Source organism: Nilaparvata lugens, chromosome 1 (assembly GCF_014356525.2).
Source record: "Nilaparvata lugens isolate BPH chromosome 1, ASM1435652v1, whole genome shotgun sequence".
Taxonomy (NCBI): domain Eukaryota; kingdom Metazoa; phylum Arthropoda; class Insecta; order Hemiptera; family Delphacidae; genus Nilaparvata; species Nilaparvata lugens.
Window position 1 is genome coordinate 64546713 of NC_052504.1, and position 28000 is coordinate 64574712.

The following is a 28000-nucleotide window of genomic DNA, read 5'->3' on the forward strand; positions in this document are numbered from 1 at the left end:
AATTTCCATATCCTATTTATTTTAATAAATACTACATCATATTATACTAACTCACAAAAAAGTGACAATTTTATAAATATTTTCCACTTCCCATCGATTTTTGTTGGTAAGAACATTGATAATTGTTATTTCACGAAAAAGTGGGTAGAGTTGTATAATTTCCCCCAAAAGGTGTCTGGTTTGGTTTATGTTTTGGCAACCCCAAAAAAAAACTTACTTAGGTGGATAGGACCTTTTTAGACTCACCAATCTATAGTATAATGAAGTACAGAACTGGCTTATACTGTATTAGTACGGAATAGGAAAATTATGTTTGACGCATCATCATGTCTCAACTACTGGACTGATCAACTTGAAATTTTGCAAATAGATTCTAAATTAACCTAGGATGGTTATAGGTCAGTTTTAAATTCTTCAAATTTTTTTAAGATACATCAATAACTTATTTTGAATAATCTCCAAATCATTAACGGCAGTGCTTGACGGCATATCGGTGTGTAAACAACTAATGGCTGTTATAGTTGTTGTATAGACAATAATTTGTTGTAAACAACTATGCTACTATCATGAAAAGCTTAGAGGTGAAAGCAGAGAAAATACTATGCTACTTCAAGTTATCAATTGGATGCTTCATTGCTTGCAATTAATAGTCCACACGACCTGATTTGTTACCAAGTTACATTGAAATTTAAATTGCATGCGTCACGACAGCTGATTTATGATGAATAATTCCAAAGTCTGATTTTTACGGTAGTATTGGCGTTCAAAGGAGACTCCTTTTCCTTTTGTATTGTCCTTAAAATGCAAAATTTCAAAAAAAACCTTATGTATACGTCGACGCGAAATTCAAAAAGGATCATACCTGTCAAATTTCATGGAAATCTATTGCTGCGTTTCGCTGTAAATGCGGAACATAAATATAAACAAAGATTTAAACATAAAGAGAAATGCAAAACCGTCGACTTGAATCTTAGAATTCGCTCGATCAATTAAAATTTCTGGTCAGAAACCATCCCCAATATTCACACAACATATTCCTAAAGTTTCATGCCGTTCAGTCAAGTAGTTTTCGAGTCTATAGGGAAAAAACTAACACATAAACAGACATTCATTTTTATATATAAGTATAGATGTATTTGTACAGAATCAGTAAAATACAGATATAATATGCATATAATCAGTTGATGAAAAGCGAAATGCACATGTTTGTAGTGCATAAGTCTGCACCTTAATTATTGTGCACTTGGCAAGGAGCACTATCTTAATTCAATTGAAGCGCTTTTGGGCACAAAAATCTTAAATTATTCAGTTTCAAGAAATTAAGATATAAATTATTTCAGAATGTGCAATATTATTCATCAATACTATTCTACAAAGCTATAATATTTTCTATAAGTTCCATTTTATGTTGAACAACGAAAGGAAATTAAATAATAAAGAACAAAAATAGTATAACATTTTTTTATTAAAAACCTACAAGCCTACTTTGAACAATCAAACATGTCTCCTTCCTCTTGTAACTTTACTTCCTAGGGGTTTCCTGTTTCTACCCGTCCCCTTTCGATTCGAATTGAACCTACCCTCACCGTGCTTGAATTTTTTATCATTTGCATTGTTACCGAACTTACTATTCGTTTTCCTATTGTTTCTGTTGTAGTCATCTCTATTACTTTTCTTGTTTCTGTTGAAGTCATCTCTATTATTTTTCTTTTCACCACCGTTATTGAGTTTCCTTTTTTTCAATTCTTTCATTTCAGTGAAGGATTTCCTCCTTTTGAAGCCCCTTTCAGAATTGTTGTTCTGAGTGAAAAGTCCTGAAACAATTCATTCAGCAATAAATTTTAAAATAATTTTACAATTCGAATTGAGTTTTTAATAATTTTACAATTATTAGAACTAATTAGTATTGTGAAAAACATAGAAACAGTGAAAAAGAAGGTGTTCTACTTTGATCATCAATTTATACTATAGTCTGTTCATCGAAAAGAGAGATAAAACATAAAGTTTGCGCTAGTGTACGTATAAATAATATGGTCTGGTCCTAACAATTCACCACAGAGATTTGTTCGTCTGTGCTGATTATAATTATAGACTCTTTAGTCTGGTCAGGGAAACCAGAGCGAGTGTGCAATCTCCAATCTGCACAAGTGATCGGTGAATAATGAAGTTTCAATTATTATTCCAGTCAAGGACCCCAGTTAAGTCACCTTCAAGAGTGAATATCTCGGGAACTGTTGGAAATATCACAAAATTCCACTGAACAAAAAGTGTAGAGAATTTATCAAGCTTCATTTTTGAATAGTTATGTCGGTTGAACGCATTGTTGTAAGATAAGAGCGTGGAAACAGAAAGCTGAAAAATGCATTTTTTTAATCACACTTATCCCCTAAGCACATAAGTTAGGAATGTTAGGTTATGTTCTCCTTCCAACTAATCTCAACAAAGCTGCAAAATCAAAAATTGTGTTAAAAACATTCCCTCCGAATTCATTTGTCAATTATTGGTCTATTGTTGCTAAACTGGAGATTTCACACTCAACACTAAAGATGCTGCAACAGTTGTAGGGAAATGCGTAAAAGTGTGAAATTATACATCAAATTGAAGAGAATTTAATGCTCTATAAGCTCATAATCAGCATGGATTATTCACATCGATTTTTAAAAAGTTATAAGAGCAAAAATATAAAAAAATGGAGGCAATCGTGTTTTTTTTCAAAAATGTCACACCTTCAATAGCGGATATGTCGAAAACTAGAGAAGATATAGAAAAAGTTGAGAGATGAATATTGTAGGAAATTATGTAAGCTTTAATTTGGCAAATAACAGTTATGTATGTCTGTAAGATACATAGTTTTTGAGTTATATGCGAGAAACCAAAAAAGGTACCTTTGAACGGGTTGATAGAATTGGCTAACTCGGAACTCGCTGACTCCATGTTGAACTGCCATATGAATCAATACTACACCGATCAGAGCAGTTTAGATTCATAAGGCAGTTTAACATGGATTCATCGAGTTCCGAGTTAGCCATTCTATCAACCGTTACAATCAACAGTTACAATCAATTATCAACAGTTACAATTCTATCAACCTCTTTGAACCACCCCCACCACCTTAGCACAGGGGGTAGGGGTGGGGACTTTTGTTATGTTTACCTCCTTACTACCCTAAAAAGAACTGCGGGGTCAAAAATTGTCTTCCAAACTTTTCCCTCTAAACACTTTTTTGAGCATTCATTGCTTGGACTATATTTTCAACTGAGACGTTAGGAGCTCCCCACCAATAAAAGCCATACGAATATTATTATTAACTGAGACGTGTAGATGTTAGTGAGCTATCCAGTCTGAGCATCGAGATACAGTAATTCTGGAGACACTACTAATATTGAGAAGGCAAGTTTGGCCAGTTTGAATTAAGCGGCAAAACAGCCAAGCTGGCACTCAACACTCAGCAGCATAGTACAAATCTGTATGTATTTTATTTTATTCACAAGGCAGTACATTGAGTATGTTTTTATAATTCAAATTGAAATTGAAATTAATGATATTGAATTTTTTCAGAAAAATAAAATTCAATTTTATAATAATTATTTTCCAATACTAGGAAATTTTATTAATGCATAACAATAGTGAAAATGGTTCTCAAGAGTTACTTCACTAATAAATAATTTTAAAAGGTTTCTGTACTGGATATACTATACCCTCTGTACTGTATTGAATATTACAATTTTATTTAAACTTTTATTAAATTAGAATTTTATAAATTTAAAGTTTATAGAAACTTTATATAGATTGGTACCATACTGAGTGCCAGCCTCTGCAAAACTATTCGGTACGTGGTTGCCATGGCAACGTTTAAGAATAGGTGTATCCTTTATGGGTGTGATGATAGATAAGGCGAATATTTCGACTAAAATTAGAGCGACTATTTAAGAATAATGAAATAATTTTATTCTAAAACAACCAGTTGACCGCCTTTGTTAATTGATATAGCACAGTTGTAAAACTCAAGCAATATGTTTCATAAGTTATTAACAGACATAAAATTGCCAATTTATTGTGGACCTACTTTATAAGTGTACAAATCTATTTTTAAAATGTATCACAAAGATAGAATGGTACCTTGATCGGGCTCCTCTCCAACTTCTTTTCTGTACCAGTCAGCATCGTTGTCGCCATCTTCCACGCCAACCCTCTCCAGCATCTTTTTGTTCTCTTCGATTAGCTGTTTCTTCTTCATTCCTTCAAGAGATTTGTTTTTCAATTCCTCCTTTTTAGCCTCCTTGTTCTGTTTATTTTGTTCTTGGACGCGTTTTCTCTGCTCTTTCAATTTCCTGCAACAGCACAACAAATTATAGCCTACATTTAAACACATGTTTATTTTTCAATATTGAAGGCCAAAATTGAGAATATTCTTATTAAATCAACTATGCACACTATAATAAATGGTTTACGGTAGTTTATTGCTTAGTACAAACCATGTTGGTTTCAAAAATAACAATACAGCAAACAGTTCAAGAACAGATAACAATTAATTTAACCAAGTATGAACTGATCGATCAGAATATAGAATGTAATTTTAATTACTCTCATATATCAATTTGTTGTACCTACAGTGATTTTCGAATTGAATGATGTGGAGATCAAATTAAATTTTAATTACTCTCATATAACATTGTGGTGTATATACCTACAATTTTTTTGGAGTCAAACGGATATGTGATAAGACATGGATTAACTCAAGTTTAAATTAGAAGATACAATCGACATCAGGAACATATCTGTAGAATCGTGTATGACTATGAACACAATATGATCACTGTCAATATTCTAATTTAAAGAGTTTGACAAAATTACGACAGAAGATGAGTTTGTGGTCTAAGCCAGTCTCAACACACTGGTGTGCCTCTCGAATGCTTGCTACCATCTGACTCCCCTGTTTCACGATCAATATTATGAATAGTCGACATGACATTTAGTTCAGTATTTCTCATAAAAAGTAATGATTTCAATATTGAAACCTGATAAGCTTCAAACACTAGATAGTTTTATTCCATAATAATTTATGGACTATTTACGAACTTAATAATGTCCTCGTATTCAAAAATTGTTACCTTTTTTCTTCCTTTCGCTTGTTGATTATTTTTATTTCTGCTTCGGTTTTGGTGACCAACTCGTGGAACATTACATCGCCTTCCATCAAACCAGATTCAATTTTTATCAACTGTGCAAAGAAATTGAAAATTACAATGAAGTATATTATTGCACACATTTTAATGATAGTTTTGCAACAGAACTTTCTCTAGAATCGTTTATTTCTCATTTGATATAACTATTACAAATCTATTTTTAAATTGAGCATTGCAAACCCCACCCGAATTGTTTCGCAAAGAATCTACACATCATAATCTGTATAAAACTCTATGTTATCACATTTGACAGATTACTGCATTAAACTTTAAAGAGTTTATTGTAATCAATTATCATGAATACATACACAAAGTTATCACAGCCGATGGATTTATCATTGTTATTCAATAGAAGTTTATCATTATAATATTCCACCTAAATGTAATATGGAATATCACTTTATTATGATATATCGAATTGTGAAATTTCTTCAATTTGTTTCCTGAATTCCAATTTTCAATGAGATGACAATTATGTGATTTTCACTTTAAAAGTGGTCATAATTATGATCATCATCTTTTCATAAAGATATAGAGCTAACCAGCTGTTAAATTCCGTTTGCTAAGCATTGGTCACAATTTTGCACATCTATTGAATGACTAGGCAAAGATTCCAACGCCATCTGTTGAGTCTAGAAGTAACTACAGACATTGCATTCCAAAATGGACGACCCAACTACAAACAGAGCAGGTAAGCCTACATTTACAAGTTGATTTATTATAATTCTAATCATATTTTTACTCATCTGAAGTGTTCAATCATGAGAAAAACATATGAATTATGGATATGTACGATTACTTTCATCACAGATGTGATAACAGTTTGTTGAATCCCAAATAAACATTGATGGTCATAATTATGACCAATCCGAACTAACAGTTGACTGAAGGCAATTCAACATAACCTCGAATTTTCAATGTATCAAGACGTATACTATTATTTTAGATATATTCTAATACTGGGAAATAATGAATTGGGCCATTGTACATTGTATAATAATACATTGTGTTTTAAAAAGCACATTACTTCTCTCAATTGTCTCTTTGGCAGGTAATAATTTTATTATTCTCCTACAGACTAGATACCATACCCACTAATGTGTCATATAAAAACATTGGATAACTCGATTGTTATTCAAATTATTTCTGTAATTCAGTGTCTGAATTATTGGAAATTGAATTTGTTTTATTTTCCAATTGTTCAGAGATCAGTTATTTATTCTAGAAAGGTGAAACCTAATAAATTATCAAGTGACCTATAGTGTAGGTCTAGTCAATGTTGATTTGAATAATTCTCTATACTCTTGATGATGGGATCAATAATATTTTTAGATCCTTCAATGCGAATTTCACAAACTAAGTACTCCTGTACTATATATTTTATGTAATTTGGACTTTTTTCTGTAATTTCAGATAAATATTTCAATGTAGAAAGGGATGCAGCAACACTCCTGGATCTGATTGAGAATGGGAATCTCTCAGAAATTGAAGACATAAGTGATGATGATGATACAGACATCATCCTACCCGATGTGACAAGCGCTGCTGAGAGGGTTGGTGCTGAAGTTATTCGACATAACCAAGAACAACAAATTGAAGAAGATATGTTTTTGAAAGAAGAAACACCTATCAACAATGATCACTTCACAACTCCAAGAGAGAGGGTGAAATGGTGAAATACTAAGGGCAAACCAATGCCATGGGAAGTCAAACTATTTGTACTTTGTGGGATGTCGGGTCAAGCCTTTGATTTTATAATTTATCAAGGGTCTAGGACAGGTCTCAATGAGGATAATTGTTGAGGTTCAGAAAGACTTGGTGGACCACATGCCATTTTTAGATAATGAAGTAGCTGGGAAACGTTGCAAGAATGGTATTTGTCAAAAGAGAACCCATTTCTATTGTGACAAATGCAATGTTCATTTATGCATAAAGAAAGAACAAAGTTGTTTTGCTCAATTCCATAGGAAATGAGAGAGATTATCATTTCAAATAATATAAGTTATGAAAGGTAGTATATAAGATTTCATATATATCAAATGATCATTTCATCTCAACCTCCTTTTTATTATTAGTTCATCTGTTATTTCCAATTAAAATTTTATCAAGTATGCTGACATTATTTTAGTGAGGTTGGGTGCTGGGCTAGGTGCAAACGTCTTTCTGTAGTGTCATGTGGCCTCATAAAATAGAAAATATTCTTTATAAATATCAACAGCATTATGATATTCAATTATACATTGTATTTTGTTTACTATATCCTCATACTTTGATTATTATCATGGTTAGGTATATCTGTCCTATCATGTTCACTTGACAAAAATTTTGGCCTAATATTTCCACCCAATAAATTTCAAATGGTAAATTTTTCTTTTTTATAATATTATTGTCATTCTGTTGATATTTCAATTCTTGACAATGTACCAGATTAAATTGTACATCATATTGGTTTGTAATCTTATGAGAATGTCAATTATAATGTTTGTACAATCATTGATACTGCTGTTCTTATTGATATCTCCCCTTGTCACTTGAGTAGAATTGGTCATAATTATGACCATGCTGGATTTCAATTAAAAATAATGAAAAATAGCAAGAAATGGTTTATATAGATATCTAATGATATTTTGAGTAATTTAGAATGAGAAAATATTTTTTTCCAAAATTCACATTAATTCAGGAGTGAAGGGGTTCACTCCTTCAAATCTTCAAAGTAAAACATATATCATAAGCCTAATTAATGTGCTTAGCATTGAATAGAACTTTGCATCTTGGAAAAGCAGTTGAGTTTGAGAATGTAGCGACTAGTGAGGTTGTGTCTACCTGGAGAGACATCCTAGGACCAAGTTCACTGAGCCGTATTGCTGACTGGCTCGACTCCATGTTTCCTCTCGACGATAGTTTCTGTGGTAGTGTGACATGACTCTTTGGATCATCTTCAGCTTCACTATCAGAAAGTAGTTCAGCTCTGGAAAAATATAAATGTGAGTTTCAATTCATATACTATTCTCGAAGAAAATTAATTTTGTTTAGAATCACACAAAAACAAGTTGAAGGCAATATCTTGAGTAAAGAACAATTGAATTATATATGGGTTAGTACTTACATTTTTTTACTTTCCTTGCCCTATTAACATAGGTAAGGAAAGTATTGCTTTCCAAAAAAAATTAAGGTACCCCAATTTCTAAATTTCTATACGTTTCAAGGTCCCCTGAGTCCAAAAAGGTGGTTTTTGGGTATTGGTCTGTATGTGTGTGTATGTGTGTGTGTGTGTGTGTGTGTGTGTGTGTGTGGTGTGTGTGTGTGTGTGTGTGTGTGTGTGTGTATGAGTGTATCTGCGCCTGTGAACAATTTCGATCAAATGCAATTCAAGATGGCGGCTAAAATGGCGAAAATGTTGTCAAAAACAGGGTTTTTCGCGATTTTCTCAAAAATGGCTCCAACGATTTTGATAAAATTTATACCCAAAATAGTCATTGGTAAGCTCTATCAACTGCCACAAGTCCCATATCTGTAGAAATTTCAGGAACTCCGCCCCATCTATGCAAAGTTTGATTTTAGATTCTGAATTATCAGGCTTCAGATACAAATTTTAAAAAACATTTTGAGTGGAGAAGATTGAGCATGAGAATCTCTACAATTAATGTTTAGTAACATTTTCACCTAAAATTAAAAATAAGCTCGAAATTCGAGAAGATTGATTTTCCAATTGCTAACTGTTGGCAACTGTTGATTCTATTAAATGATTCACTATGAAGAAATAGCAGACCTCGTGTGTCTCCAGGGTTATTGCCCTGTCACCAGCTGGCTCAAATCTGAATAGTAGACTTGAAATGCCCGGGAACACTAGCGTCAGGTGATCAATTTTCATAACGGCAAGGAAAGTTGTGTGAGTGCGCCACACCAGATTTTTGTTATTAACTGATGTTAATTACAAAAGTCATTAACATCATGTTCAGTTGCGTTTACACCGGAGTTAATAACATGATTTATTAATAAAAAGTTTTTAACTTGACTGAATCGACAAAAATTTCTCTTAACAAAAGTTGATAACTCGTGTTTTCAACAGAAAATTCATTGTTATTAACAAGATGTATGTTATCCATCGAGAGTCGGTAAAGATCAAAGGAAATGTGTTATATTAATAACAAGAGCCTCTTTTATCGCATTAACTTTTGTTAATAACAGGTTCCTATCTTCCCCGATACCCCCTCGCCCATCATCCCTACCCTACAACTGTTCCCTAACAACTACAGCTGCAGACGAAACACGTGACAAAGTTGATAACAAAACTAGCAGCTAAAAGAAAATGTTATTAAAAAATGTTAAAAACTTTTGTTATCAACTCTGGTGTAAACGCACAATAATTTGTTTACATTAGATCAGATGATGAAGACCAATATGTTAATGATCACACCTGTTTCAATATTTAAAGTATTTTGAAGACAATTTTTGCTTTATATTCCAGCTGTTATATCATAATGGATAGTCTCGTTAAATGAAATCATATGGAAGTCAATTATATTGATAACCAGATCTTGTTAAAAACAATAATTTGAAAAATTATTTATACTTCCAACGATATTGATTATGATCAATGCGTAAAAATTAAGTAGGAACTTCCAAAAGCAAATTGATTATCACTAGAGGTCCATTGGAATGATTGAATAGTTTTGAAATAGAATTTGGAATTCAGTTCGCTTCCGACTATCAGAGAGGAAGATTGTGATAGCTCTGGCTCCGTAAACAATATTTTATCGCTAGTGCCGTTCAATTCTACTAAAAGCTTCAAAATGAGCAAACTCTGTATGGAATGTAGTTTAGAATTTAATGATCCTAGAAATTTAATCGACTGTTCTAAGTTCGGAAATAATTTCCACTCTGAGTGATGTCACATTGGAAATATAGAAAATCTACGAAAGAAGGGAGGGAGGAGATCTACATGGAGGTGTGACAGCTGTAAGGACGTTTCTCACGCACAGGTATTGCCTAATGTTAGTGATGACAAAGCATTAGCTAAAGGCATATAGGATTTAAGTGAAAAAATTGACATTAAATTCGAAAACATTGAATCCTCAATCGCGAATTTGAAGACAGAAATTACCGCTAACCGTGCTGAACTAAATAGCGTTAAAAGTGAGTGTGAAAAGCCATATCGATATGGATAGATAGCGCAATCGGCAGTGCCAATCAGAAGTTTTTAGGTTTTAGATTTTAGGTTATGTTGTTAGGAAAAATTGTCACTGATTACGTAAGTTATTAAAATGATTTGATTTGCAGTTTCTATAAAAAAATGTAGATGGGGGAAAAATGTTGTGTACATCACGAGCGAAAAATACTTTTTCCTACAGATACCCTGAAAAGTAACCATTTGTGCACTGATTGCAGGCTGCAAAGAATCACTTTTCCGCACTAGTGCGCAAAGTGAGTACTTTGCGTACTCCAGATTTGCAGCATGACAACGCAAAATAGTTAGTAGGTTATATGGAGCACCAGTGCAGCAAAATCAAAATTAAGTTGGTAACAGTGAGTGGGCTGCTATAGTGAGCAGAGGTGCAACGAAGCACAACGCGCTAATTATTAAGTAGATATTATAACCAAGGACAACGACAGCACAGTGCCACCACAGCACACACCACACAGCTGCCCCCCGCCATTCAAACACTACTACATTATTCAGGCAATTTTACCCATAATTACCCACTTTTCATATTCAATGGTAACTGTAGGAAAAATTTAATGTGAAATACGTGCGCAAAGTTCGTTTGCTGCACTCAAGTAAACGTTTCTTTCGATGCAGCAAACTGTCACTTTGCGCACTAGTTGCACAAATAACTATTTCTCCCTCAGGAAAATTATTACGGTTTGTTCTCAGGGAGAAAAAACAGCAGAGTTCACAGTCAAAAGACTGTGAACTCATCCTAACTGAAAATTCAATCTTGAAGAAACAACTTTGACAGATACAACAATACACTAGATTAACTAACATCGAGATCTCTGGAGTGCCGAAAACTAAAGAAGAGAATGTTTATTATATTGTTAAAAAACTTTCAGAAATTTTAAAAGTGTGTTTCGACCCTTCCGACGTTTCTATAGCTCATAGACTTTCGAAATCAAAAGACGCTCCATAGTCTTTCATCAATCCATCAATCAATAGTGGTTAAATTCATTTCAAGAAAAGTTCGTGCTGAATGGTTGGACTCTGCTCGTAAACTCAAAGGAATCCAGGCCAACTTACTCCATGAATCATTCAAGGATGGAATAGTCTACATAAATGAACACCTCACCGTCGATAATAAAATTTTCTGCTTGGGATAGCCAGGAGTTATGTAAAACAAAAGAAACTGGCGTTTGCATGGGTTCGAGACGGAAAAATGTTCATCAGAAAAACTTGCGACGGCCCTATTAGGAAAATACTGGATACAGCAGATCTGGACAAGTATTGGTGAAGTGGACTCATTGATTAAACTGTAAGCTGAGGAGAACTCTTATATAAAATACATATTATCTATATCTTTTTTTTCTATATCCTAAGGAACTCTTCTACAAAAAGGACTATAAACACAAACTCATTTTTATTTTTTTTATTCCTCTCAAGCGAGGATCGAAGTTGAACTCTCTTATTATTTTGTTTTTCTTTCTTGAATTTCCCGCATGTGAACTTATCACCGGTTAACTTATACGGTTTTTCTCAACAATATAATTATTATTATTATAATGAACAAACTAGCAGCCTAAGCAACAGGTATATTGACGTGCTTTATGAAGCCAGCTTTGCTTGCTGTATTGATTCTCCAACTAGGGAAACTCCTTTTTCTTCTTCATGTATAGATCATTTATTTGTTAGACCCCCAGATACTAATTCTTTTTTTCCAGCAGTATTGAAAACCGATATCACGGATCACTACGCAATAGGCATCACCATAAAACATAATAAAAATAACATTAGCTCTCATATTCAAAACTCCAAATTCAAGAAAATTTATAATGAAAAATTCTTTTAACTTCTGGCCGAACAGTCATGGGATGAAGCTATCTCTTCACAGGATCCTAATTTTTGTGCTGAGAAATTCTGGAGCTTATAGCTCTGCTCCATCAGACCTGCTCTACCACTATAAATAGAGGTAATAATAGTAATAAATTCAAAAAATTAAAGACTTGGATTACAAATGGGCGGCTTATCAGATCCATAGAAAAAATAAATAGATTAAGCAGATTAATTAAGTCAGCCCTTCAACCCCAATCTCATTCATCAATGAACCCCGATTTCACAATATTGTAGTGAGACTAATACGACAAAATTGTATAATGCATTGAAAAATGTAAACTGGTCTAACTTATTACTGAGAGAAAACGATGCTGATAAGCAATTTGATTTATTTTTTGCGACTTTAAGAGAAAACTTCATTAAATACTGCCCCATTATGACTTCAAGAGCAAAAGGTTATCAACCCGAAAAAAGGTTTAACTGGGATTCTGAAGTTTTAGTTTTATTCTAAGTCATTGGCCAGCTCTGCTGGATAGACTGTGTCAGGGTTTATAAAACATGTCACAAAAAAAAGTTTCAAAATGTCATCTCATTATCAAGAAATTCACTCAGGCTATAGAATGGATGCTCCACCAAGAGTGATTTCAAAACTGCTCGGAACTGTCTATCACTTCCACTATCCTTGACCCACTCTGGCAGCTTATTAAACATCTTGAATGCAATGAAATGATAACTCCTCTGAGTCCTTGCCAAACGGCATCTTGGCATGTTGATGAAGTGAGTCTGACGGGTTCCATAGCCATGTATCTCACCACGAGTATCAGCACTCCTAGCTCTGTCTCTGATGCGAACCAGACATTCAAGAATGAACTGATTTACAACAGTAAGCATTTTTAGCCTCTTGAAGAGTGGTCTGCAATGAGCCATGTAGTCACTGCCCGTCAGCACTCAAACAGCCTTTATCTGCAGAAACAGCACATCACCAAGTCGTCCAGAGTGTCCTCACAGGTCAAGTCCATAAAAGACATGGCTGTGAAACATGGCATAGTAGACAGTAAGCAGGTATCCGGCACCAATTTCCGATTTAAACTTTCGCAGAAGATAGAGCACACTGGACAGCCTGGAGCAAACATTGACAATATGACTTGTCCAGCTTATTCTGGTATTCAAGGAAAAACCCAGAAACTTCACATCAGTTTCAACCACTCGACCAACCTGTCCCAAGGAGCAGCTTCTGTGTCTTGTCCTTGTTCAGCAGCAACTTGTTTTGGTTGAAACAGCTCTCAGCAGACCTCAAAGAATCATCAGCAGCCTGCCCCAGCAACTGCACATCACGTCCTCTATTGATCAGTGTAGTGTCGTCAGCATATACCAAAGCATTCATTTTTAGACCAATGTCATTAATTGAAATGATAAAGAGGAGAGGGCCCAGAACCGATCCCTGAGGTACTTCATACTCTACCAATTCACTGCTTGAGGTGGCTCCATCAATACTCACCACCTGACGTCTGTTGTCAAGGTAAGTGGACAGAGTGCTGAAAACTGCCCCACCAATTCCATATGACTTCAGCTTCTTCAGCAGGACACCATCAGAAATGCAATCGAAAGCCTTACTGAGGTCACACATTGTAAGGCACACTGATTCTCCTTCCTCAAAAGCATTGGTGATTTCCTCTATCAACTTTTCAACAGCAGTGATGGTTGATCTACCCTTTAGAAAGCCATGCTGGCAGGATGAAAAGAGATCCTCACTCACAAAATAGGCCATCAACTGCTCTTTCATAATAACCTTCCTGATTTTGGAAAAACTGGCTCAATAGAGATTGGTCGAAAACTACCCATCATTGTTCTAGGGCCCTTCTTGTACACTGGAACAGTCCTGGAAATCTTCAGCTCGTCTGGGAAAACTCCCACGTTCAAACATTGATTTATACACTTTGTGAGTGGAGCAGCAATCAGATGAATGATTCGTTTCAGAACAGGAATGGAGAGGCCATATACATCCTGACTAAGAAACCAGATTTTGCCAGAAACCAGGTTTTTGAAACCAGAAACTATTCGTATCACAGTGGCCTCTTCAATTGGCCTCCAATTTGTAAATGCTGCATCCTCCCCCTGATCCACCGGAGTCAATACAGGTATGTCTGCAACAAGATCTCGCACAACTGACAAAAAGTAAGAGTTAAATTCATCAGGACTGGCCAAACAATGAATTGGGGAGTATTTCCTTTGACTGTTTTTGACAATACTCCATACTGCCTTTGCCGGATTACAGGCCGAAATAATAGTAGACTCATTAAAACTCCTCTTGGCTTCATCAATCTTGTGGTGGTATTCCCTCTTATATCCGAGATATCGCTGATAATAAAAATCACGCAGATGAGAGTCCTGTGCATCCTTCATCATACCATTGTATGATGCATCCTTCATCATACCATTGTATGATGCATCCTTCATCATACCATTGTATGATGCATCCTTCATCATACCATTGTATGATGCATCCTTCATCATACCAGTGTCATGTCTCTGCACTCTCTCAATTCTTGAGTGTACCACAATCCAGATCTGCGAGCAGAACTAGGTCTAGCTTGTGAACCGACTTGAGGACATCTTTTATGCAGAGCAGGAAACACGGTGTTGAAAATTTGCAGAAAAGCACAAAGGAAAAACTTGAAACAATCTCCATCATTGTCCAACGGATACCAGCAAACTCCAGCCAGTAGAAATGAAGCAACTGAAGAACTGAATCAGATAAGATTAATGATTAGGTTAGCAACAATTAGATGTAAAAATGGACTAGATGTAAACTATGATTTAATCAATAGGGTCAAGAGTTTGTATGATATTAAGGTGATAGAAGCAAAAAAGAAATATTTTGGAAATTTGCTTTCTACATCCAGTAACAAATCGAAAACTAGTTGGAAAATTATAAATCATTTTGGAGGTAAATGCAATGGTGTAACTGAGAGTATCAACAAATTGAATTATAATGGTAAATTAACCGAGAATGATTATGAAACAGCTTGCGCTTTCAATGAAGTTTTTGCTCTCATAGGATCCAAAAATAGAAGTGATAGTAGATTAAACAAATTGACACAGCTGACAATGACGTGGGTTCCTTTCAAGAAAAAAGTCTTCCTTTCACCCACCGATCCAACCGAGGTAACTAACGTGATCAGAGCACTGAAGATGAAATCATGTATTGGTTATGATGAATGAAATACCAATTAAAGTATTGAAGTATTGCTGTGAGGTCATTGCTGAGCCGATTTCGCGGATTATAAATTCTTGCTTCCAACAAGGCATCTTCCCAGATGCTTTGAAAATAGCAAAGGTGATAACCATATTTAAGAAAGGGGATAAATTAGATGCTAACAATTATCGTCCAATATCAATTTTGCCGGCCATTTCCAAAATATTCGAAAGAATTTTGTTCATTAGGATAATGAAATATCTAAGAAAAAATGATATTTTAGTCCCATTCCAAAATGGCTTTATTCCGGGTAAATCTACGACAACTGCTTTGATAGATATTTTTGAGCAACTGATATCAGATATTGAAGACAGGAAATTCGCTTGTGGTGTGCTGATAGACCTATGCAAAGCATTCGATTGCGTAGATAAGATGATCCTTCTTGATAAATTATACCGACTAGGAATTAGGGGTAATAGCTACAAGCTACTCAGCTCATACATAACAAACAGGTTTCAATATGTACAGCTTATCTCTACAGATACAAGTGAGAATAGATCCAATAAATTGAAACTAAGTACAGGAGTGCCTCAAGGCTCAATATTGGGGCCCCTCTTGTTTATAATATATATCAATGATATTCAATATAGATACAAAGACAAGTCATCTATTACTATTACCCTATATGCTGATGATACAACTTTGATCCATAGTGATAAATGTCTTGAAAACTCAGAGATGAACATGAATTCAGGAAGTAATGAGTTAATTCAGTATTTTAACGAAATTAATCTTAAAGTAAATGCAAAGAAACCCAATATGATTATATTTGAAAATAGACCTTTGTCCTTCCAGCCAATGCTTGTACTTAACTCAATCTTTAGACAATTCCAATGTTGTTAAGCTACTTGGCATACTTATAGACAGCAAGCTCACTTTTGTACAACATATAGATGATCTTATTAGTAAAATTTCAAGAAGTATATTCATACTACGCAGCATGATAAAAATCGCACCCAACGGCAGAGGTAAAATTATTCATTACTCCCTTATATACTCCCACTTAGTATATGGTATTGAATTGTGGGGGCAGTTCATCAAAAACGAACTTGGATAGAATTTTCCTCATACAAAAGAAAGCTGTTAGGTATCTGGCGGGACTCGGATACAACAACCCCTGCAGAGAAGCATTCAGATCGCTATCGCTACTGACTGTAGCACTGTTTTCTGTTTACATTTTCAGGCTGAAATATTGTATTCAATTATGATCTACACTGATTCAGCAGTGGAACAAACTAGCTGTGATAAGATTTATATTGAATATACAATGGAATGGAACGTATATTAATTGTATTGACTCTAAATCACTGTATGACGAAACTCTATGTTTGTAAAAGCTCTTGAGTTAATAAAACATTATTATTATTATTATCAATATAATGAGTATCGCAGTATGTTGAGTAAATTGTTAAAAAAAACAAATAATATTTCAAAAGGAAACTATTAGATGGATTCAACAAATAAGCCCAAAAATTTTTGGAAAACAATCAACGAGATATCAGGGTCTAGCAACAAAACTGCTTCTTTTTCTATTCATGATTACACAAAATGTAACAATAGCGACAACAATCCCAAGTCTACGTTGGATATAGCAAATGAATTTAACGTTTACTTTTCTAATTTTGGAGCCAGGCTAGCTGATGAGATTAAGCAAAGAAACCAGAGACTTGGAGCTCCAGTCCAACCTGTCTGTCCTCCTGTCCAACAATTCGTCTTAAGAATAGTGTCAGAGCAGGAGGTTGGACAGTGTGTGGCGGAAATGCGCGGAGGTTCTGCTCCTGGCTGCGATGATATATCGGGCTATTTGTTGAAAAATGGCATAGATTTTATTACTATTCCACTTTGTCATATTATTAATTGTAGTTTTAACTCAGGTATTTTCCCCAATATTTTCAAATTGGCTAAGGTTATTCCTCTGTACAAGTCAGGTGATAAGGGAGATAAAAATAATTACCGTCCAATATCTTTACTGAGTGTATCTTCAAAAGTTATTGAAAAATGCTACAAAAACCAACTGTCTCAATATTTAAAAATAAACAAATTGTTATCTGATTGCCAGTTTGGATTCAGGAACGACTGCAACTCTTCCAACTGCTTCTATCGACTAAGTGACTACTTGAGAAAAGGCATTAATAATAACAAATATATTCTTTTGCTGTTTGTTGACCAAAGGCTTTCGATTCTATCGATCGCGCAATATTACTTAATAAATTGAAAAATATTGGGATAATTGGCGCTTTTCATGATTGGATCGGAAGCTACTTGTCGGGTCGCAAACAAATAGTAAACATAAATAGTCCATTCAGTTATAGTCACAATGGTGGTAACAATAATATAATTGAAAATAATAGCAATAATATAAATAACAACAATACAAATTGTGTCAATAGTGAGGTGCGAAGTATCGATTTTGGGGTTGTCCAAGGAAGCACACTTGGGCCCATCTTATTCCTTATATACATCAATGACATTAGCAAATCCGATATATCGGGTAGAATGCTACTGTTTGCTGATGACACTGCAGTCTATTTTGAGGCAGACAGCTGGATGGAAGTCTACGAGAAGGCATCCAGAGACTTAATTACACTCAAAAATTGGTTTGACGACAACATTCTTAGTATGAATGCGAAGAAGACCAAAATTCTTCCAATATTCCTTCATAAAAACCGCGCCCCTCCGGATAATTTACTGCTAAAACTACATTGTTGTGGTCAGGTGTGTAATGATGACTGTGATTGCCAGGTGATTGAATCGGTCAACGAGTTCAAATACCTGGGTATAATCATTGATAATAATTTATCTTGGCATCCACATATTTTCTACTTTAACAAAAAATTACGGAAATTGATTTTTGTTTTTCAAAACTGAAGGGCATTCTTAACACGAAGGAATTGAGAACAGTGTATCACGCACTTGTGCAGTCAATCCTTTCTTATCTATGGAATTATTGTCTGGGGAGGTGCGTGCAGAACTTTCGGTGACTCAGAAAGCTATTATCAAAGCCGGAAAGAACTGGGCCTGGAAAGAACATATTCTTCCAAACGTTTATTTATCTATTTTAATGTTCTAACTATTAAGAAGCTTTATGTTAAATTTGTCTTAATGAATGAATTTAAGAATAAAATGAGCTTGAATATTCCAACACAACAAGAACCGCGAGCTGTTTGCGACAGAAATGTCTCTTATGTAATTAATATTATTCTGCGTTGAGCTTGATTATTAAAATTAAATAAGTATTTTTATATTTTATTTAGTTTTGATATTGTATTGTTCAATACTATTGAATATTGGTAGTTATCTATAATAGTAATCTTACTTCTCTGTATCATAGATAAGTTATCTGTGTAAATTAAATTTCAATATAGGTATGTGAACTCTTACTCACGAACAGACCGACAGGTCCATGAAAGTACAGTTTCAATTATTTTGTGAAATAGTTTAAACATAGATATAATCTTCTTTAAATTAGTACATTTACTGATGTTTTATAAATCTGTTTTTTGTGAAACAATAAAATCAATTCAATTCAATACGATTACCTATAATATTTCAATTTAATTGAAAGGAACTGTTTCCAATTCGGCTTCATTAGAATAAATTACTTTAAATGAATAAATAGAAAAACACTCACTTTGTTATATATTCCGAAACATCATTGAATTTGCTCAAATTCGGTACTTTGCTTTGAACAATCTTTTTTATTCCTTTTGACAAACCAACTGGAACAACTCTGATTGCGTAGTGTCTGAGATCAATCATTTTCGTCTCTTGATTATAATTGAACAGAACACTCCGACAAACTGTGTCAAGGTTTATCTGTGAATGAAGCAAGTTTGAACCAAATTATACATTTCTTAAATTTCAAATCGAATTTTACACAAAACATGTTTTGTATATTAGTATTTGAATAAATAATAAAAAGTATTTCAGTTAACAATCATTTTTGTAGCTATAGACGATGTCACAACATTCCAAGGAGTAACTATATAATTAAATTATTTATTTTTTAAAATCACATCAATGTATCTTTTATAAAGAAAAACTCAATAACACATTCAATTTTAATAACACTAGAGTCTAGAGATATTATAAATCATGATTCATGAATGAACAAATCCATAATCCATGCTTCTCGAGTGAATGTGAACTATTTTCCACTTATCTGCGACATTTTGACACTGATATAGTAGTCTAGTTGATTGAAATCATCACAGTTTGTGTTTGATAAAGAAATTAGGAGTGGTTCAATTTTAAAGATCAATCTGATAAGAACCGTGACATGATTATACAAGTCAGTTACATACAACAGATTATTCAACTATTTAGAGCATGATTTCAGAGTGATCTATTCAACCAAGTTAGTCGCTTTCCACTTGGTATTTTATCTTATTATTATATAGGCCTAGATTCTTCTACAACATAATCGGGTTATTATCACGCAAGCCGAACTATTCCAGTATATTCTTTCTAAACTTTCTTATAGCTCTTGATTCTTTTTCTGGATTTATTGTTGTACTGTATAGGCTATGTAAATAAAAGTGGTAGGTTGCGCACGACGAGATGGCTCCTGGCTGCCAACAATGAAAACCAAGGGCCATATCGTCGTACTCTACCTATACCAATATAATCTCGAACATCATTTTGTACTGGTTCTATAATTTTCATGTTTTTTGTTTTTCAAAATTGAATTGCCTATTGTGATCTGGAGACAAATTGTAAAAATGTGTATTAGAAATATAATGACAATGTTAAATATATTTCTATGAATTATCCATAGCTGTAATAAATCACTTACGTTGGCCAGATTGATTGCTGGAAACATGTTCTGGAACATGGATGCCATGAGCTTGATGTGCGCACCTTCGCCGGAGAAGCTGTTGAGGATGACGAGTGGCGAGTGCTTGAAGTGCTTTGTCACAACGAACTGTTTGCGGAGCAGCGAGAGCACATCCCTGGCCAGCGCGTAGCTGTGCACTTTGAATGTGAGCGTGGGTCCGCGCGGCAGGCGCGCAATGCGCATGTACACGTTGCTGTCTGTCCTGGTGAACATCACCATGTGCGACACGTGCAGTAGGCCGGCCACCGACACAAAGTCTTTCACCACATTTTTCCTGCGAACCTGCAATTCAATCCATTATACATTAATAACATTCAGTCAATCATTGATTATTTATTAATAATATGGATTTAATAACACATTTTGATCAGATTAAAGAAAAGAAATCCGATTACAAATCTTGCTAGTATTAATATTCCTACACCAGAATCGCTAAGCATCAGAACATTATGCCCCCCTATGCTGAGATTCACTTGATGTTATGACGATTCGACTATCAAACTTGAAAAAGTCTTGAATAATTTTAGCACGGTTTCATTTAGTTTTGTGATAGGACGGCTTGCATAAATTTAAAGTTCATCTGCATATGCATGGAAACTAGAGAATTTTTCAGCAGAGGGTAGGTCATTTGCATACTGATTGAAAAGAAGAGGGCCTAAAATTGAACATTCAGGAACACCTCCTTCTTTTCCCGAGCCTGTGTCCCATTTCTCTTGGAGCCGGCCCTCCTAATCCTTTCCCGCCATTCCCAGCGCTGCTGAGTCAGTTCAGGCTCTAAATCCGTCGTCCTCATATCCTTGGAAATGGTACCCATCCAGGTTGTCAGCGGTCTACCAGGGCGTCTCCTAGGCTGTTCAATTCCCATAAAGAATCTGGTCATGTGATGCTCACCACGTCTCATAACGTGCCCGTACCAGCGCAAGCGATTTTCCTTCAGCTTATCAGTTATATTAGCCACTTTAAATGTTCCTCTTGCATATTCATTCCTAACTTTGTCTTTCAGGGTTACAACTCCCGACCACCAGAGCATCTTCATCTCTGTAACATGAATTTGTTGTTCATCTGACTTTCGCATAGCCCAACATTCAGATCCATACATTAAAACTGGCCTAATTGCTCTCTTATATATGTTTCCTTTGACCTCGGTGGGCATTTTTACATCGCAGATGACTCCCGTCAATGATCGCTATTTCATTCACGCAGCTGTTATCCGGTCCTTGATGTCTCTGTCAACGGAGGCTGTAGATGCAAGAGTAGATCCAAAGTATTTAAAGTGATCAACTTGTTTTAAAAGGGTGCCATCAAGCTGAGGTTGTGCCACGCTGATGTTAGATGTTCTTATTCCTGAGAAGTTACAGTGCATGTATTCTGTTTTAGTACGACTTACTCTCAACCCTCGACTTTCCAATGCTGTGCACCATGCTGTTAAGTCTATTTGAACCTGTTGTAAAGTTTCTGCTACAAGGACTATGTCATCTGCATATAGAAGCGACCAAGGGGCTGGCTTCTGGAGGTGTGCGGTAACGTTGTTCATGACTAGGTTGAACAACAGCGGACTAAGAGTGGATTATTCCGCTCATCAAATTCCGGACCAACACCAGTAGGGCTGAGGACTCTAGTCTTGATGTCATGAAATATGTCCTTGAGGATTTCGATGTATTGTTCAGGAACCAGTTGTCCTCGTAGTGCCTGCCATATAAGCTCTCTTGGAACACGGTCGAACGCTTTCTCAAGATCTATGAAGACTAGATGAAGGTCCTTCTTTAGTGCTTTGTATTTTTCCATCAAGATTTTTATGGTATAGCATCTATTGATTTCTATGGTATAGCATCTATTGTGCCTACCCCACTAGTGAAGCCAAACTAGTGTAAATGTAGTTAATTCTTTGAGTCTTTCCACAAGCATACTTTCCCAGATCTATAGGACATGTGACGTTAGCTTAATTGCACAGTAATTGCCACAGTCTTCCACATCACCCTTGTTCTTGTGAAAATACACTAAGTTGCTCTGCCTCCATCCACCAGGCATTTTACCCTTTGTAAGAATAAGGTTGAAGAGGTTTGTTAGCGACATTGTACTTGACTCTCTGCATATTTTGAAGAGTTCTGCAGGTACTTCATCAGGTCCTGTTGCTTTGCTATTTTTCATTTTTCTAAGGGCAGCCTTCACTTCCTCCAGCGCAACTGCTCTTATAGGGCCATGCACTGAAGGTAGGCTAGGTAGTGACTCTCGTAGGAGCTCTTCATTTTAATAGGTGGTTGTAATACTCATGCCATCTTTCATTGATATCGTTATCTGAAGTTAACAGTTGTCCTGTGGAGTTCCTCACATACTTATTCTGTTTTATATCATTAGTTTGTTTATTTCTGAGTTTTGCAATTCTGAAAATTTCCTGGCCTGTAACTGCTTTCTCCAATCTATTGTACATATCATCTCTAGCTGCCGCCCGCAAGCATGCAACAATCCTTTTAGTCAGCTTCTTAACAGCAACATATTTTTGGCTATCTGACTCTTCTTTTGATGTTTGCCAGGTTTTGAAGCACAACTTCTTTTCTCGCAGAAATGGTTTTACATTTTCAATCCACCAGTTGGGGTCTTTTCCTTGTTTCAGAATACCCTTGCTAATACCTAGTACCTCTTTGGCTGTATCTGTTGAGTGCTTTTGGAAATCTTTCCATACAATGTTTACATCTTTTCCTGCTGTATTACACGTTTCCAAAAACCCTGCAACTGTTGATGCCAGAGCTCTTCCTTGAGGCTTTTGAAGAATAAACCATTTTATCCTCGGCTCAGCTTTCTTCCTGAAACCGTTTTTCCACTGCGGTAACTTTAACTGCAACTAACAGTCAGTGTTGTGTAGTGAGAGGTTCACCTGGGATAATCTTACAGTCTTTAAAGTATTTTCGCATTGGGCTATCGCACAGAATGTAGTCGATTTGAGATGCATTTGCACCACTCTTGTAGGTGATTTGCTGTTCGTCTGTCTTCTTGAAGCATGTGTTAACTGATATATATATATATATATATATATATATTATATATATATATATATAATATATATATATATATATATATAAGTGGGGGCGTTTGCAAGGTAGGGTACCAGGTGGAGTTGGGATTTCATCAGAGGTGAGTGATTTGTTTTTACTGAAAATTTTCTTGAGGTTGCTTATAAATGAGGGTGGGTGGTTGCTGGAAAATGTGTTTGGTAGAGGGATTGGAGGAGCCGACATGGAATATATCTTTAAGGTTAGGTTTGAGGTTTTCGATTCCAGGGAAGTATGTGATACAGATCTTTGGAGTTTGGGATTAGGTAATTTTTTGTGGTTGGATTAGTGCCAGTTTTAGAGGAGATTTGTTTCTGTAACAACCTTTCTGGATAGTTACATTTCAGGAGGGATTGGTGGAGTTTTTTGAGGTACTGGTCAAGATGGTGGGGATCACTGCAAAGTTTTTGGCCTCGGATTGAGAGGGAACGTGGGAGGGATCTTTTGATGTGGTAGGGATGGCAACTCTCAAAGTGTAGGAACTGTTGAGTGTGGGTGGATTTGGTGAAAGTATTGGTGGATAAGGTATTGGAGTTGGAACATTCTAACGGTCGTGACCACAGAGACGCGGTAGAGATGTTGTGTAGACCATAGAGCACAGACGAACGGAGGCACACTGATTGAAGGAGCATTATGGGATAAGTTGGTGAGCCATGATGGGTTATTTCAAGAGGGAAGTTTCAAATTAGAGTGGGTTATGGATAAAGAAAGGTGTAGATTATGAATTGATAGAAAAGAGGAGATTCAAAATTAGAAATCCGAAATGAAGTAGAATAAAATTAGAAAATGGAATTATAGAATTGAATTGGAATTAAATTTATTTTTATTTTTATTGAAAATTTATTATATATTTGATAGCAGTGAAATTTCTTTAAAAAAATGAAATTTATTTCAATTTAATTGGACAGTTGGTGTAGAGTTGATAGTTATGGTACTATTGCTGTCTGTTAAGACCAGGACTGGAAGCAGCTCCAAGCACCCAAATAAAAGCCAATTCTTTCGTCTTGACATCTATGGAGGGGGCTGTGGGAGGGAGAGTGGCGAGGTCTTTGACTTCAAGCATTGGTCAAAGTTCTTGTTGTGCTCAGAGCCATGAGTGGGGATGGGTAGGGGAGTATTATTTTTAAAGGAAGCCCTGTGATTGTTGATCCGGAGGTTTAGGGCAGTGGTGGTTTCACCTATGTAGAAGGCAGGACAGAAGTTACCCTTTTTCTCTCCATCCGTCTGCACCGCGTAATCTGTGGTCTCTGCTGCTACAATTGAGTCTCCGTCCATACTCTGTGGTCACACGACCGTTGGATTCAAAACTGCAGTCTGTGCTCGGTTGAGAAAGGAGACTCAGTCTCCGAAAATTTCCCCCATTTATAATGTAAGTTTTTTAAGTGTTTTCAATCTATTTATATCGTGTCTCCTGTTTTAATTTATATTACAAACTTTAAAGTTTGTAATATAAGCAGACATTGAGAGTCTGATCGGTTGAGAAAGGAGACTCAGTCTCCGAAAATTTCCCCCCATTTCTAATGTAAGTTTTCAAGTGTTTTCAATCTATTTATATTGTGTCTCCTGTTTCAATTGATATTATATTATATATATATAGGTCATAAATTCATGCGGGTTTGATGGGACATTCAGGAATACCATGTGAAACATTTTACCAATTTGACCTGTTCTCGCCAAGAGAAACCTGTATTACCTGTAAGATAATCTTACCTGATTTACCTGTAAGATAAATCGAATCATTGATTTATGACTGAAACCAAGAATAACTGATTTATTAAGAAGAACTTTGTGATCAGCAGTATCAAATGCTTTAGAAAAGTCGATAAGTCAAGAATGTACATTTTCTTTGATCCATTGCCAACCTAATATAATCAGTGACACGTACAGGAGCATTTTCAGTTTCTGTTGCATGATATTTACGATAACCGAACTGATAGCTGTTATGAAGCTTCTTTTTACGCTCAAGGAACTCGGTTAATTTTGCATGTACAAGTCTTCCAAGTACTTTTGATAGTGCGGATAGGATACTAATAGGTATGAGATAATGATGAGACAGAGAGAAAGAGAGAGAGAGAGAACTCACCTTCAATGACGAGGCTGTGAATGGCTCCATGAGTTTCCGAAAATCCTTAGTGAGGTCCTGCACATATTGCCCAACTTCTCCTTTATGGATGACAAAGGAATGTGGTGCTCTGGTTAATTCATCTGGTTCTTCCAATTTTGTTTGCTTATTCTTTTTCACAGCACGACCCTGAACATCACAAGAAACAAGTGATATGTATTAACGTGCATGTATGCATAAGGACCTATTCACATTTTATACGGATTTGACATCTAAGTCATACTGTCCAAAAATGAAGTAAATTGAGTTTAATCATTCATATGATTGATTGGAGAAATTTAATAAAGTTAGAATACCATAAAAGTAAAAATTGAATGTTCGAACCAATTTATCGATTTTATTAGAGTAGATGGTCACACTTTTAGGCGTTTTGACATAATATATGTATAACTTGTATAATAGTATGATAAATTTTATCCCTAAATCTTTTTAATGTCAAAGGTTGAACTGAAACAAATAAACAGTGTTGTTTTGTACTATTTACTTTTTAAAATAAACTATTTTGGAATAGTATAGGTTTCAACATCGACACAAAACATTGACATGAAACGACATGATTGGTGTCCGAACCAGGTTAACTCGGGTAATATATCTAAGCTAAAGTGTCGTTTAGAGGTCGGGCCACATTTTTTAGGAAAAAGAGAACGCAAACTTTTATTAGACAAAATATAAAATTATGAGGTGAAAATTTCCCAATGTTTTGACTTTGTATGGGAATAACTTTATGAATAATAGATTTACGATAAAATGTCGTACGACATTAATTATTGTAAATCCATTCATCTTAAAACGATAGAATAAACGTCAGCTCGATATTGTAACCGGTGGAGGTATTTTTAACCCTACATCATTTAACCTGACATCATTTCTGAAACCGGAGATATCTTTGTCTCTATTTGATTAATCTTCCAAAATATAAAATATATAAAAATACATGTGGTTTGATAGACATTCTTGCAGTCTATACCACCACTGCGCACCAATGTGAAAGGAGGGGGGTTGTTTCTTCTTTTACATAATATTTGCTAAAGTTTACTGCTATCAAATCATCTACCGGTATTTGAATCCTTGATTGGTTGGGAGCTTTTAGTGGATTCGTTCATTCACATGCACAGATTATCATCATTAACTAATTGTCACCTATTTTAGCAACTAGCAACTACGAGTCAGGAACTTCAATGAAAAATACTGATAAAATTCAACTTCAGGTTTATTGAACTCTAAATAAATAGAACGAATTAATAAAAGTCAGGTAACATGTCAAATTTTCAAACAGAACAAAGTTATTCAGCAATCGATTCAGGTGAAGAAGACATACTCAATTTTTAATCTATACATTTTGGGAACCTGCTAACTTGCTGCATTTAAATTTGGGCCTCGGTCATTCTATGAAATTAAATTATAAGAAAAACAACAAAAGTTCGGCACTCACTATTTTAACAATATTCAAACTTGGACTCTTCAGAAACACTCACATACGCTTTAATAAAACTCACTATACTTGAACTCACACGCACAAATAATTTCCTGATTCTACTCCTACTAACTCTATAAAATTTGGTTTCGTATTCAACTAGATAAAAATTACTGATAAATAAAAAAATGGAAATTTCAACTTTTTGCTGTTTGTTCATTTAATCCTTTGAAATCGACAACAATGTGATACATGGTTGAGCTCGTCTTGACATCCTCTATTAAATCTATGTTAGATAGATCCCAATGCTGTATTCTGCGGTTTATATAGGCTACTAAAGTGCCTTTGGTTCTTTAGCCTATCGATCTTTTGAACATAAACTATATTTACAAAAAAATCAAATTTTAGGTATTCAGAGAGTTGAATGTTCTTAGAACAGTTATGATTTATAATATGAAATAAGGCCCAAATTTAACACACCTACACGGTGATACAAAAGATTAACACGTACCGTACAATGATAAAACGTTCCATTCTAATCAAAAACAACAAAAATCATTTGGGTTAAAGTAAAACTATATTATTAGAGTGAACAATATATAAGATAAACAGTGGATACACAATTTGTACCTTATTTGCCTAATCCCTAAGGCATATCCCAAATATCATATAATTACTTACTCATATAGTTACTACAAGAGTATCAAGTAAGTAAGGTTAGGTTTAAAGTTTGATTTTGTTTTACATTGAAAAATTTAAGGTTTGATCTAACCTGTTTTGTGCCAAAAAATTAGTAGTTTTTCAAGCTGACTTACAGTATGTTGAAACTATTAGGCCAATCGCTTAATTTAGGACTTATAGGCTAATGGACTAACCTTTTTTGTGTTGTTTTTCCCCATAATGAATATATTTGAAAGTGGCAAACAATAAAAATAAAATATTGACGTTTTTTAGGAATAAATGGTTAGTAACTACTAAGCATTTATAGGGAGGCCATTCATCTATTTAGTATTTACAACTAAATATTATAGGAAATTGGTAACAGTGTTCATGTTCATGTGACCACTGACGCACTGACGCACTGACCATGCGAACAAACAACTTAATCTTAACCTACAAAAGTGTGGAGCTGAAGTAGCATGTTCAAAAC

General features: G+C 35.0%; 1 protein-coding gene across 1 annotated transcript; it reads right to left on the reverse strand.

The window, feature by feature from the left end:
- Nucleotides 1-1447: 1447 nt before the first annotated feature.
- On the reverse strand, nt 1448-27989 carry LOC111063670 (protein Peter pan). Its single transcript, XM_039439508.1, has 8 exons — nt 27726-27989; nt 25398-25565; nt 20226-20549; nt 19062-19246; nt 8010-8154; nt 5112-5221; nt 4120-4331; nt 1448-1814 (listed from the first exon to the last, which is right to left on the reverse strand). The coding sequence occupies exons 1-8, from the start codon at nt 27747-27749 to the stop codon at nt 1495-1497; spliced, it is 1488 nt and encodes a 495-aa protein (XP_039295442.1). The 5' UTR covers nt 27750-27989; the 3' UTR covers nt 1448-1494.
- Between the last annotated feature and the right edge of the window lie 11 nt (nt 27990-28000).

Excerpts from the sequence above, each read along its gene's own strand:
- LOC111063670 (XM_039439508.1), bottom strand. The coding sequence starts at position 27,749 with ATGGGGAAAAACAACACAAAAAAG. Across the intron at positions 25,566-27,725 it reads GGAAAAACAACACAAAAAAG|GGTCGTGCTGTGAAAAAGAA; the intron begins GTTAGTCCATTA and ends TGTGATGTTCAG. Across the intron at positions 4,332-5,111 it reads AAGCGAAAGGAAGAAAAAAG|GAAATTGAAAGAGCAGAGAA; the intron begins GTAACAATTTTT and ends GTGCTGTTGCAG.